This window comes from Oncorhynchus masou, chromosome 17 (assembly GCF_036934945.1).
Source record: "Oncorhynchus masou masou isolate Uvic2021 chromosome 17, UVic_Omas_1.1, whole genome shotgun sequence".
In the NCBI taxonomy this organism is placed as follows: Eukaryota; Metazoa; Chordata; class Actinopteri; order Salmoniformes; family Salmonidae; genus Oncorhynchus; species Oncorhynchus masou.
Genome location: NC_088228.1, coordinates 25,640,076 through 25,655,331, shown reverse-complemented (window position 1 = coordinate 25,655,331; position 15,256 = coordinate 25,640,076). Strand labels below are relative to the sequence as shown.

General features: G+C 43.2%; 1 protein-coding gene across 3 annotated transcripts in view; it reads right to left on the bottom strand.

The window, feature by feature from the left end:
* The window catches only part of LOC135558767 (rho GTPase-activating protein 21-like), an 86,778-nt gene extending 76,105 nt beyond the window's left edge, over positions 1–10,673 (bottom strand). For 2 of the 3 annotated variants that reach the window (XM_064992871.1, XM_064992873.1), the window contains exons 1-2: positions 10,451–10,673; positions 9,421–9,646 (exon numbers count right to left, since the gene is read on the bottom strand). In XM_064992871.1, coding sequence (XP_064848943.1) covers positions 9,421–9,486 — 66 coding nt within the window. In that variant the 5' untranslated portion in view covers positions 9,487–9,646; positions 10,451–10,673. The remainder of the gene's footprint in view (positions 1–9,420; positions 9,647–10,450) is intronic. The other variant, XM_064992872.1, reaches the window with a different exon arrangement.
* Between the last annotated feature and the right edge of the window lie 4,583 nt (positions 10,674–15,256).

Sequence of the window (15,256 nt, the reverse complement as noted above, 5' to 3'; positions counted from 1 at the left end):
AAACAAAGGGGGGAGATCAATGTAAATAGTCCAGGTGGCTATTTACATTGCGCCACTCGGGACCAGTCTAAAGGCACTGCACCTCAGTGCTAGAGACGTCACAACAGACCCTGGTTCGATCCGGCCGCGATTGGGAGTCCCATAGGGCGGCGCACAATTGGCCCAGCATTGTCCGAGTTAGGGTTTGGCCGGGATATGCCGTCATTGTAAAATAAGAATTTGTTCTTAACTGACTTGCCTAGTTAATAAAAGGTTAAATAATAAAAAAATGTAAAAATACAATATGATTCATTGTTCAGCAGTCGTAGGGCTTGGGGGTAGAAGCTGTTAAGGAGCCTTTTGGACCGAGACTGGAGTCTAACAATTTTTGGGGACTTCCTCTGACACTGCCTAGTATATAAACTCATCAAAAAATGAAACGTCACTTTTTCAGGATCCGGTCTTTCAAAGATATTTGGATTTTTAAGAATTAACTTCACAGAGCTTCATTGTAAAGGGTTTAATTTCCCATGATTGTTCAATGAACCATAAACACTTAATGAACATGCACCTGTGGAACGGTCGTTAAGACACTAACATCTTACAGGTGGTAGGCAATTAAGGTCAAAGTTATGAAAACTTAGGACACTAAAGAGGCCTTACTGCTGACTCTGAAAAACACCAAAAGAAAGATGCCCATGGTCCCTGCTCATCTGTGTGAACGTGCCTTAGGCATGCTGCAAGGAGGCATGAGGACTGCAGATGTGGCCAGGGCAATACATTGCAATGTCCGTACTGTGAGACGCCTAAGACAGCGCTACAGGGAGACAAGACGGACGGACGCAGTGGCAGACCACGTGTAAAACCTGCACAGAACCAGTACATCCGAACATCACACCTGCAGGACAGGTACAGGATGGTAACAACAACTGCCCGAGTTACACCAGGAACGCACAATCCTTCCATCAGTGCTCAGACTAACCGCAATAGGCTGAGAGAGGCTGGACTGAGGGCTTGTAAGGCTGATGTAAGGCAGATCCTTACCAGACGTCACCGGCAACAACGTCGCCAATAGGCACAAACCCACCGTCGCTGGACCAGACAGGACTGGCAAAAAGTGCTCTTTACTGCAGAGTCACGGTTTTGTCTCACCAGGAGTGATGGTCTGACTTGAATTTATCATCGAAGAAATGAGCATTACGCCGAGGCCTGTCCTCTGAAGCGGGATCGATTTGGAGGGGGAGTGTCCGTCATGGTCTGGGGCGGTGTTGCACAGTATCATCGGACTGAGCTTGTTGTCAATGCAGGCAATCTCAACAATATGCGTTATAGGGAAGACATCCTCCTCCCCCATGTGGTACCCTTCCTGCAGGCTCATCCTGACATGACCCTCCAGCATGACAATGCCACCAGCCATACTGCTCATTCTGTGCATGATTTCCTGCAAGACATGAATGTTAGTGTTCTGCCATGGCCAGCAAAGAGCCCGAATTTCAATCCCATTGAGCACGTCTGGGACCTGTTGGATCGGAGGGTAAGGGCTTGGGCTATTCCCCCCAGAAATGTCCAGGAACTTGCAGGTGCCTTGGTGGAAGAGTTGGGTAACATCTCACAGCAAGAACTGGCAAATCTGGTGCAGTCCAGATAATGCAGCTAGGGCCACACCAGATACTGACTGTTATTTTGATTTTGACCCCCCCCCCCTTTGTTCAGGAACATATTATTCAATTTCTGTAAGTCACATGTCTGTGGAACTTGTTCAGTTTATGTCTCAGTTGTTGAATCTTTTGCTGAGTTTAGGTCCTGGATGGCAGGAAGCTTGGCCCCAGTGATGTACTGCGCCGTACACAATACCCTCTGTCATGCCTGGCGGTCGGATGCTGAGCAGTTGCCATACCAGGTGGTGATGCAACCGGTTAGGATTCTCTTGATGGTGCAGCTGTAGAACTTTTTGAGGATCTGGGGACCCATGCCAAATATTTTCAGTCTCCTGGGGGGAAAAAGGTGTTGTCTTGCCCTCTTCATAACTGTCTTTGTGTTTGGATCATGATAGTTTGTTGGTGATGTGGACACCAAGGAACTTGAAACTCTTGACCCGCTCCACTACAGCCCCATCAATGAGAATTGGGGCCTGTTTGGCCCTCCCTTTCCTGTAGTCCACGATCAGCTCCTTTGTCTTGATCATGTTGAGGGAGAGGTTGTTGTCCTGGCACCACACTGCCAGGATTCTGACCTCCTCCCTATAGTCGGTCTCATTGTTGTCAGTGATCAGGCCAACCACTTGTGTCATCAGCAAACTTAATGGTGGTGTTGGAGTCATGCTCAGCCACACAGTCGTGGGTGAACAGGGAGTACAGGAGGGGACCAAGCACACACCCCTGAGGGGCCGCAGTGTTGAGGATAAGCGTGGCAGATGTGTTGTTGCCTACCTTTACCACCCGGGGGCAGCTCATCAGGAAGTCCAGGATCCAGTTAGAGGGAGGTGTTTCGTCCCAGGGTCCTTCAATTAGTGATGAGCTTTGTGGGCACTATGGTGTTGAACGCTGAGCTGTAGTCAATGAACAGCATTCCCGCGTAGGTTTTCCTTTTGTCCAGGTTGGAAAGTGCAGTGTGGAGTGCGATTGAGATGGTGTCATCTGTGGATCTGTTGGGGCGTTATGCGAATTGGAGTGGGTCTAGGGTTTCTGGGATGATGGTGTTGATGTGAGCCAAGACCAGCCTTTCAAAGCACTTAATGGCTACCAACGTCATTTAGGGGAAAGTGGAAAGGTCGTACAACTGAATGCCTCATTTAACCCAACCCCTCTGAATCAGAGGTTCGGGGGGCTGCCTTAATCAACATCCACGTCTTCGGCGCCCGGGGAACAGTGCGTTAACTGCCTTGCTCAGGGGCAGAGATATTTACCTTGTCAACTTGGGGATTCGATCCAGTAAGCAAAACGCTCAAACCACTGTTACCTTCGCTTTCTTGGGCACAGGGACTTTGGTGGTCTGCTTGTAACATGTTGGTATTACAGACTCAGACAGTGAGAGGTTGAAAATGTCAGTGCAGACACTTGCCAGTTGGTCCACGAATGCTCTGAGTACACGTCCTGGTAATCCGTCGGGCCCCTCAACCTTTTGAATGTTTACCTGTTTAAAAGGTCTTTCTCACATCGGCTATGGAGAGCGTGATCACACATTCGTCTGGAACAGCTGGTGCTCTCATTTATGCTTCAGTGTTGCTTGCCTCAAAGCGAGCATATGTTGCACGGTACACCGTTACCACAGTAATATCACGGTACCAAAACGTCATGACACTTATTATACCAAGACATTTTAGAATACAGTTGTATCATTTCACATGATACTACTACCTCTTTTCAGCCCTACTGATCTAAATAACCTGCTGGTGCCTGTTATAAAATGTTTATCAAGTCAGTTTTGTTTATAAATGCAGTTGAATTGAAGCAAGAGCCACTAGTCCCTTGTATGCGCAGGTCCAGTAATATCCACTTCACTTTCATGCGTATGTCGCGTGTGGCAGCTGTAATCAGTCAGCCATATCCCCTAAGCGCTCTCACCTGCTTCTCTTCATCCCGCTCTTCATGCGCATCTATTCCGGTGTCAGTTTTATACATTAGCTGTGATGCAGACCCTAATGAGTCTTCTGTTGTAACAAATGTACACTATTAACATTCGAGCAGCACGCAGAGTAAGCAATGTTGATACATTATATCATTTAATCACCTGTTATAGCCAAGAGCACAGTCCATTCAGAGTATACTTTGCAAGTTCACCATCATGCAGCCTCAGTGTCAGAGGGGAAAAGGAGCACTGCTTCACAACAGGCATACTTGCAGTTTTACAGCAAAGAAAACTGTCTCTAGCCTCAACGTTTTTTATTGTTTTTTTAAATCACCCCTATATTACCAGATGCCTTTTTTTCTTTCTATGGGGAGTCGCACGCATTTCATATAATTTCACAAACCATGTTGCTGGCCGTTTCAGACTAATCTCAGGTTGCTAACGTTGTTCAGTCATGTTTTCCTAGCTAGCTAACAACCTGGTAACTTGATAGTAGGTTTAGGCTAATTTGATTGGCACAGGAAGAAAGGAAAAGGGTCTACTACTCATGAGATGTGCATCAAAGGTAGGATTCATATAGTTCTTAACTAATAAAAAAATGTATTTCATTCTGGTGCTCCTTAAATTCTGTTTGCTGTTTAACATTTTAAAAGTTGGGAGCAGTGTGTGTGTGTGTGTGTGTGTGTGTGTGTGTGTGTGTGTGTGTGTGTAAGTTTGTGGGAGAGAGATTGGGGTGTGTGTGGTTATGAGAGAGAGGGAGACAGTGTGTGTGTCTGTGTTAACTGATGAGTAAAGGTTTCATGCAGTGTTTTCTCCTTACTGACACAATGACATGTATATTCCTTACTCCCATTCCTCAGGCCAAAACACAGGTAGGTCTTTGCAAATATGAGCAAATCAGCCAGTCTATTCTGTATTCTATTATACACTGAACAGTGTGAAGTTAAATTCAATATGTTGTATTGAGTAAAATTGTGAATTTCCGTGACAGGTTTTCGCGCAGCATATGCGCAGAACAATTCGAAATGGGGATCATGCGTGCGGGGCGAACAGGACGCTATAGGCCACTGATTTTTTTAACAACTCGGTATCGTAATACTTGGCCTAGTACTGTATCTTTAGTAAAATGTTGGTATCGTGACAACACTAACAACTAATTCATTCTAAATAAATCACCCAGCCCTGCGCTGGCCATCTGGCTTCGTAATGTGATGGGAGTTTAATTGAAAAATATAACATTTTCCAGTGACCATCAATGAACTCATTCAGTTCATTGAAACATTACAGTCTGATTGACTAGTTTTATTAGGCGTTAACGATGTGCATCTGTCCCTTTCACGACGATTCGATGCGTATCTAGATACAAGGGCTCCGATGCGATACAGGAACGATACGTTTTAGTTTGAAACGATTCGGTGCGATTCAGTTGATTAGAATAAAGAACCTATAAGATTTGATGCGCTAACATTTGTTGCATACACATTAATTTTCCATTTTAACCTCTTAATAAGGAAAGTTTGCTGATACTTTTTTCAATTTCCGCCTAAAATGACTGCCTGTAGCTCAGGAACTGAATCAAGTGTATGCATATTTTTGATAACATTTGAAAGGAAACACTTTGAAGTTTGTGGAACTGTGAAATGAATGTAGATTAATATAACACATTAGATCTGGTAAAAGATAATACAAAGAAAAAAACATGCATTTTTATTTACTATTTTTTTCCCCATCTTTGAAATGCAAGATACAGGCCATTATATCACATAGTCTAGGTGCAATTTAGATTTTTGTGTGCAGTGTGTTCAAAGTTTTAGATTGATCCAATGAACCATTGCATTACTGTTCACAATGTTGTATCAAGTCTGCGCAAATGTGCCGAATTGGTAAATTGATACATTTTCAAGTATATAACTATAGAGAAGATACAAAAATGATATGTTAATTATGGATAATTAGCTTCCCTACAGAAAATACACTAACCTTCACACATCTAGATGGGGGGGCTGACACAGCAGGGGTTCAAACTGTCGAACCCAGTTCCTACATTTGAATGTAAAAATTGATTTTATCAAACAAAACTATGATTACTGAATATAAGTACATTATTTACCTTCAGAGGTGAATGTATCAAACCAGTTGCCATGATAAACGTTTTGTTGTTGTGCACTCTCCTCAAACAATAGCATGGTATTTTTCACTAATAGCTACTGTAAATTGGACAGTGCAGTTAGATTAACAAGAATTTAAGCTTTCTGCCCATAAAAATACATATCTATGTCCTGGGAAATGTTCTTGTTACTTACAACATCATGCTAATCACATTAGCGCACGTTAGCTCAACCGGACACCGATCTTAAATTAAAATCTGCTGCTGAGGCGCTTTGAGCTGGGCCTCTCTGAGCTGGATCTGTCTGAGCTGACTTCTCTATGTGTGTGTATGTGTAAATTATGTATACACTATGTCTTGTGTATGTAGGCACCTGAGCTGAGCCATAAAGGAAATTGGGCATCTACCAACCCACTATCAGTTAGTTTGCTTTCCTCACTTTTTTTTTTTTTTGAATGCTGAAGGTGATGCATAGATGAGCCAGATCAGGAACAGTCCTACTTCTCATTGGTCAGCGCCCGAAGCTGTGCACAGCAAGCATTTTGACTAGGCTACTGATGTTGTCTGGTGTTGTTTGGTATGCAAAATTACTTGTAGATCAATGACTGTCAACCTAATTACATGCTTAGTTAGACAAGGAGGATGCAGTTGTCACAAAAGATTAAAGGTATTTTCGGAAGGTAGAAAGTAATTTGATCAACAACAACAAAAATAGTAAACCAGTGACTCATAACTTTTGTACCGATTTTCTGACAAATGCATGCTACATTTGGATCGGTTTGGAATCCTCCAGACCGATGAACTCATATCTTAAACATTTGAACCAGGACTGATGCGGTGAATCATTACTTCCCTATTAGGAGTGCCATCAAAAGTAAAACAGAACTTTTGTTGAAATCGACAAGAAAGCAGAACACTACACAGTGTTAAACTACACATTTTACAGTGTCCAGCCTTTACACAGTGTAATGGAGAAATGAAACTGGATAAAATAGCCTAAGCTAACCCTAACCCATCTCTATATTTACCAGAGACTGAGCATAACAGACAACCCAAAGCCTACAGGAAGAAAGCAGAGTCCTCTATCCAATTTCCGATATCCATCAGAGAGCCAAATAATGCTCTGTAAATGGCTGCTAAACAAGTTAAGTCCTGGGCTTTAATGAGGTACAGATCACAGGAGTGGAGAGGGGGGTCTGTCTAATAGAGCCTTTATAGGCTAGGGCTCCTCAGAGAAAAACAACCCATTCACTAGTGGCACACTAACTGTGGATAATAACTACACTGGATGCATCACTATAGTATGTTTCATCTGCTCTAGCGACACAGCAGTTAAACACTCCAATATCAGTGATTGGTCAAAATGACTCATGATAAAATGGGTTTTACTAGGTTTAACCAAATCCAGATAGCTGATGTTCTGAAAGAGCTGCAAAATCTGGACCCCTACAAATCAGCCGGGCTAGACAATCTGGACCCTCTTTTCTAAAAATTGTTGCAACCCCTATTGCTAGCCTGTTCAACGTCTCTTTCGTATCGTCTGAGATTCCCAAAGATTGGAAAGCTTCCACGGTCATCCCACTCTTCAAAGGGGAAGACACTCTAGACCCAAACTGCTTCAGACCTATATCTATCCTACCCTGTCTTTCTAAGGTCTTTGAAAGCCAAGTTAACAAACAGATTACTGACCATTTCAAATCCCACCATACCTTCTCTGCTATGCAATCTGGTTTCAGAGCTGGTCATGGGTGCACCTCAGCCACGCTCAAGGTTCTAAACGACATCATAACCGCCATCGATAAGAGACATTACTGTGCAGCCGTATTCATCGACCTGGCCAAGGCTTTCGACTGTCAATCACAACATTCTTATTGGCAGACTCGACAGCCTTGGTTTCTCAAATGATTGCCTCGCCTGGTTTACCAACTACTTCTCTGATAGAGTTCAGTGTGTCAAATCGGAGGGACTGTTGTCCGGTCCTCTGGCAGTCTCTATGGGTGTGCCACAGGGTTCAATTCTCAGGCCGACTCTCTTTTCTGTATTCATCAATGATGTTGCTCTTGCTGCTGGTGAGTCTCTGATCCACCTCTACGCAGACAACACCATTCTGTATACTTCTGGCCCCTCCTTGGACACTGTGTTAACTAACCTCCAGACGCGCCTCAATGCCATACAACTCTCCTTCCGTGACCTCCAACTGCTCTTAAACACAAATAAAACTAAATGAATGCTATTCAATCGATCACTGCCCGCAGCTGCCCACCCGTCCAGCATCACTACTCTGGACGGCTCTGACTTAGAATACGTGGACAACTACAAATACCTGGGTGTCTGGTTAGACTGTAAACTCTCCTTCCAGACTCACATTAAGCATCTCCAATCCAAAATTAAATCTAGAATCGGCTTCCTATATCGCAACAAAGCACCCTTCACTCATGCTGCCAAACATACCCTCGTAAAACTGACCATCCTACCGATCCTCGACTTCGGTGATGTTATCTATAAAATAGCCTCCAACACTCTACTCAAACTGGATGCAGTCTATCACAGTGCCATCCGTTTTGTCACCAAAGCCCCATACACTACCCACCATTGCGACCTGTACGCTCTCGTTGGTTGGCCCTCGCTTCATACTCGTCGCCAAATCCACTGGCTACAGGTTATCTACAAGTCTCTGCTAGGTAAAGCCCCGCCTTATCTCAGCTCACTGGTCACCATAGCAGCACCCACTCGTAGCACGCGCTCCAGCAGATATATCTCACTGGTCACCCCCAAAGCCAATTCCTGCTTTGGTCGTCTTTCCTTCCAGTTCTCTGCGGCCCATGACTGGAACAAATTGCAAAAATCTCTGAAGCTGGAGACTCACATCTCCCTCACTAGCTTTAAGCACCAGCTGTCAGAGCAGCTTACAGATCACTGCACCTGCACATAGCCCATCTATCTACCTACCTCATTCCCATACTGGTATTTATTTATTTTGCTCCTTTGCACCCCAGTATCTCTACCTGCACATTCATCTTTTGCCAATCTACCATTCCAGTGTTTAATTGCTATTTTGTAATTACTTCACCACCATGGCCTATTTATTTCCTTAACTTACCTCATTTGCACTCACTGTATATAGACTTTTTGTTTTCTTTTGTTCTACTGTATTATTGACTGTATGTTTTGTTTATTCCATGTGTAACTCTGTGTTGCTGTATGTGTCGAATTGCTACGCTTTATCTTGGCCAGGTCACAGTTGCAAATGAGAACTTCTTCTCAACTAGCCTACCTGGTTAAATAAAGGTGAAATTTTAAAAATAAAAAATGGACATACACTAGGCTTAAGTGAGCTGAGGTTGATGGAACAGGCTGACCTTAACTGGGTTGAGAACTAAGCTTAGGTTGGGCCTACTCCTATTGTGTCAAAATCTAAGTTAGTGGAATATTTGTAAGGGAGCATATTTTGAAGCTGGCATCTTTTCTTCTAGCCATGGTAGCAAAAATAATGGGCAACTGGGCATTTTTATTCATGACCCTAAGCATGATGGGATGATAATTGCTCAATTAACTTAGGGACATCTGCTTTCAACATACTTTGTAAGCCCCATAATTTACTCAAGTGTTTCCTTTATTTTGGCAGTTACCTGTAGCTTAACCTACATCTAATTGATCCTCTCCGGGACCCCAATTTCCATGAGAAGAACTTTGGGTTACCCAAAAACAATTGTTAAGGTGGTAAAATGTTGGAATTTTGGACATGAATTTGAGTGGGGCTTATGTACCTTGCACAAAGAGGGTCTGGTCAGTCTCTCTTCTTCATCGAATGGACCTTTCCAACGTGACGCCATCAGTTCACTTCACACAAGAGGTGACAATCCTTTAGTGCACACATCGAAAGCTATAGATCCCAGCAAATAGACAGCAGTCGAGTCCTCCAGGTAACGTTAGGGTTCGTCTCTCCAGTTCACACCGTAATCCATGTTCCCGTATCTGGTCCAAATTGTTGAGCTGAATGTGAAACAAGTTTATTTGAACGAATTGCATTAGTGACTGCTATATTAAAATACACAATACAATTTTTATTCCAATGTTAGCATCAATGTTAATATTGATCAGCGTAGTTGAAATGTGAAAATGATAACTAAGGTTAGTGCAAAAAAATTGCTTGCTATTACCTTTCTAATAATATTTACCAAAACTACCGTATGAATGATCAGCTAGGTTATTACCAGCAAGCCAAGCAACAAGTAATTAGGCAGGAGGCAAAGCCGATCGATGCGACTCGCTCGCGGACTGACGTTAGTAACTAACTCGTGAGGCAAAACTTGCCACCCTGTTTTTCTTGTGTTCGGACCGAGAGAGCTAACGGAGACGTCTTTCACTGGTCACCGTACCATAAGTTCTGTTATTTTCTTTTCAGAAAGCAAAACAGGTCCAGTTGAGAACACACAGGCATGCCGTTACGGTGGTCGCCGATTCTTTTCCTGCCCCGGCTAAACTCCGTTAAATGAAGTTGGATCCGATCAATACAAAGACGCCAACGTTTTCCTCAACAACAAACTTCGTTGTGGGGTGGGAGGACGTTAAAATTACAGATGACACGATACAGCAAGAGTTTTCAGATGTGTAGTTAGGTAGCTACATCTAACACTACAAAACAAACGCGTGGAACCTGTTTAGCTAGCTGGCTATTCTTCAGAAGTTTGTAGTTGGCATTAAAAACAATATCCGTGCAATGTGACCAAGTTAGCTAACGTTCGTAGGTAGCCAGCTAACGTTAGCATGCTATTTAATGGGCTAAAGTAAACCTACCTGTTGTGAAAAGCGACGTTACACACTGTGTTGAAACGTATTTATTTCCCATAAAAATCACTCAAATAAAATTATGGCCCCGTGTCAGTTTCAGTCATATTTCCATATCCTACCGAAATACAGTCACAGATGTATCCCATCTGAACTCCAGGGAGACACGCGGCTGCTGGAAGTTGGAATTTTGTTCAAGCCTTTCAGAATGCCAAAGACCATCCTCTTTTCGCCAGCGCCACTCCCGGCAAGGCTTCTTCTTTGGTATTATGACAGTCCGCAAACAAATGTCATAGCGGCATGCCGCCTACTACTGTATTGGCTGTGTATCAGCCTATTATTCTGTAGTATGGCTTCATCACACTGTAAAATACATGGATTTTATTGATGTATTGCCCTACCAACTAACCCTGCACCCATTACAACCTTACCACTATTCCGCTACTTTTGCCCCATCTGATCATACTCTAGGCCAGCAGACTGGGAGGATGGGACACTATAATTCAAAACATCTTGTAACTCTTCTGCAGTAAATTCTCGTACACCCAAGCAGTGGCGGTTCTAGCTTGTATGGCTCCCTGGGCGAACCCCCCATTCAGCGTCCCCCCGCCAACACAAAACAAATAAAACATTATTCAGACATTTGGAACAACACAAATGCATAATCATAACATTTAAAACTATATACATATAAAATATTTACAAAAATAAGACTCATAAATATCAAAAATAAGTAACAAAGACAAATAGAACAACATTTGTGTTGATTTGGCACTCGAGCATCAATACATTATACCCATCCCCCAACACTGTCAACCAAGAGTCAAGACTAAACCAATTCACCTTGGTGGTGTGCGGAATGGTTTTATATTATTATTAACGATTTTGCACAAACCAGAAAAAAATGCAACGATATGTCTGTGAAACTATATATTCATGATTTTGCACAAACCAGAAAAAAATGCAACGATATGCTTGTGAAACTATATATTCACAGTATTATGAATTAATTGTGGTGTATTTGGTAGCATTACATAGTGTGACTGATTTGACTAATTGCATTAGTACTGTACAAAGTTAGAGGTGCGCTATTTGATCGATTCCCCTGCTCCCCCTACCTCGGGCTTCCAGTGGGGAGACCTGAGGTCAACCCACCCCCGCCTCCCTCCCCATCTCGTCCTTCTGAGTGGGAGAACTTCCCAGGCAGTAGCCTCCCTAGCTCACAAACTAGAATCAGGTCGCCCACTTCGACAAGGTTAAGTGACCCACAGTCCCACACAGTGACATGATATCATTGACGTGACGTGCAAATGAGCGATAGAAAACCGATCGCGCAAATCAAATCTAATTGTATTGGTCACATACACATGGTTAACAGATGTTAATGTGAGTGTAGCGAAATGTTGTGCCTCAAGTTCCGACAGTGCAGTAATATCTAACAAGTAATCTAACAATTCCCCAACAACTCCCTAATACACACAAATCTAAAGGGGTGAATGAGAATATGTACATATAAGTATATGGATGAGCGACGGCCCAGCGGCATAGGCAATGTGCAGTAGATGGTATAAATTACAGTATATACAGTGCCTTGCGAAAGTATTCGGCCCCCTTGAACTTTGCGACCTTTTGCCACATTTCAGGCTTCAAACATAAAGATATAAAACTGTATTTTTTTGTGAAGAATCAACAACAAGTAGGACACAATCATGAAGTGGAACGACATTTATTGGATATTTCAAACTTTTTTAACAAATCAAAAACTGAAAAATTGGGCGTACAAAATTATTCAGCCCCCTTAAGTTAATACTTTGTAGCGCCACCTTTTGCTGCGATTACAGCTGTAAGTCGCTTGGGGTATGTCTCTATCAGTTTTGCACATCGAGAGACTGACATTTTTTCCCATTCCTCCTTGCAAAACAGCTTGAGCTCAGTGAGGTTGGATGGAGAGCATTTGTGAACAGCAGTTTTCAGTTCTTTCCACAGATTCTCGATTGGATTCAGGTCTGGACTTTGACTTGGCCATTCTAACACCTGGATATGTTTATTTTTGAACCATTCCATTGTAGATTTTGCTTTATGTTTTGGATCATTGTCTTGTTGGAAGACAAATCTCCGTCCCAGTCTCAGGTCTTTTGCAGACTCCATCAGGTTTTCTTCCAGAATGGTCCTGTATTTGGCTCCATTCATCTTCCCATTAATTTTAACCATCTTCCCTGTCCCTGCTGAAGAAAAGCAGGCCCAAACCATGATGCTGCCACCACCATGTTTGACAGTGGGTATGGTGTGTTCAGGGTGATGAGCTGTGTTGCTTTTACGCCAAACATAACGTTTTGCATTGTTGCCAAAAAAGTTACATTTTGGTTTCATCTGACCAGAGCACCTTCTTCCACATGTTTGGTGTGTCTCCCAGGTGGCTTGTGGCAAACTTTAAACGACACTTTTTATGGATATCTTTAAGAAATGGCTTTCTTCTTGCCACTCTTCCATAAAGGCCAGATTTGTGCTATATACGACTGATTGTTGTCCTATGGACAGAGTCTCCCACCTCAGCTGAAGATCTCTGCAGTTCATCCAGAGTGATCATGGGCCTCTTGGCTGCATCTCTGATCAGTCTTCTCCTTGTATGAGCTGAAAGTTTAGAGGGACGGCCAGGTCTTGGTAGATTTGCAGTGGTCTGATACTCCTTCCATTTCAATATTATCGCTTGCACAGTGCTCCTTGGGATGTTTAAAGCTTGGGAAATCTTTTTGTATCCAAATTCGGCTTTAAACTTCTTCACAACAGTATCTCGGACCTGCCTGGTGTGTTCCTTGTTCTTCATGATGCTCTCTGCGCTTTTAACGGACCTCTGAGACGATCACAGTGCAGGTGCATTTATACGGAGACTAAATTACACACAGGTGGATTGTATTTATCATCATTAGTCATTTAGGTCAACATTGGATCATTCAGAGATCCTCACTGAACTTCTGGAGAGAGTTTGCTGCACTGAAAGTAAAGGGGCTGAATAATTTTGCACGCCCATTTTTTCAGTTTTTGATTTGTTAAAAAAGTTTGAAATAGCCAATAAATGTTGTTCCACTTCATGATTGTGTCCCACTTGTTGTTGATTCTTCACAAAAAAAATACAGTTTTATATCTTTATGTTTGAAGCCTGAAATGTGGCAAAAGGTCGCAAAGTTCAAGGGGGCCGAATACTTTCGCAAGGCACTGTACATGTGATATGAGTAATGTAAGATATGTAAACATTATCAAAGTGGCATTATTAAAAGTGGCATTGTTTAAAGTGACTAGTGATCCATTTATTAAAGTGTCCAGTGATTGGGTCTCAATGTAGGCAGCAGCCTCTCTGAGTTACTGATTGCTGTTTAGCAGTCTTATGGCCTTGAGATAGAAACTGTTTATCAATCTCTCGGTCACAGCTTTGATACACCTGTACTGACCTCCCCTTCTGGATGATAGCGGGGTGAACAGGCAGTGACTTGGGTGGTTGTTGTCCTTGATGATCTTTTTGGCCTTCCTGTGACATCGGTGTCATTGAGGGCAGGTAGTTTGCCCCCGGTGATGTGTTGTGCAGACCGCAGCACCCTCTGGAGAGCCTTACGGTTGAGAGTGCAGTTTCCGTACCAGGCGGTCATACAGCCGGACAGGATGCTCTTGATTGTGCATCTGTAATTTCTTCAGCCTCCTGAGGTTGAAGAGGCGCTGTTGCGCCTTCTTCACCACACTGTCTTTGTGGGTGGACCATTTCAGTTTGTCTGATGTGTACACCCAACTTTCCACCCTCTCCACTGCTGTCACTTCAATGTGGATAGGGGAGGGCTCCCTCTGCTGTTTCCTGAAGTCCACAATCATCTCATTCGTTTTGTTGATGTTGAGTGAGAGGTTGTTTTCCTGACACCTCACTCCGGGGTGCCCTCTCCTCCTCCCTGTAGGCTGTCTTGTCATTGATGGTGATCAAGTCCACTACTGTTGTCGTCTGCAAACCTGATGATTGATGTCACCATTCAGATTTTTTTTTATGCGGGCGCCCTGTGCCACCCCTTGCAAGATGCCGCCATGGGCGGCTGCCCATGTCGCCTAAACCTAAATCTGCCACTGCACCCAAGTACTCTGCAGCTGCCACCACAACATCTATCCTCTGTGATTTTTGTTCCATTCTTGCGGTACAATTAACAACCATGGCCATGAACGCAAAAAAACAACCTTACTGAAACACGTTATTCCTTTCACTCTCTGTTCACCTCGGCCTGCTCACAGGGATCTTCTTAGGATCCCTCACCCTGGACCCACCTTCCTCTACTACTCTCTTCACTGCCTCAGCATATGACACCTTCTGCACTACTCTGATCCTGGCAACCTCAACCCGCCTTTCTCTGACAGGACACCTCTAATCTGAGTTTGAGTTGAGTTTATTTTTTATTTTTACAGGGACAGTGCACATTGATCAACGTTTCAGTAAAAGTGCCGGTTTTAGCCAGCCGGCTAATTTTCAACCGCAGTCCCTGGGCAGGTTGTTAAAAACAATTACAATATAGACAATAGCAACATAGAACAAGCAAGACATATCATACAGACAGAGCAACATAGGACAAGCAAGACGTAGCATACAGACAGAGCAACATAGAACAAAAAGCAGCAAGACAAAATTCATAAAAGCAACAAAGTTTTTCCACACCTCACAAGCTACAGACAACAGACAACATGGAAAGCGGCAACACACAGCTAGGGACCATGTTCACAAATCTGATTGACCTTTAGCCATGTCTTCAAGCATTTTGTGAAAGTGTGATATGTGGTGCAGTTATGTGT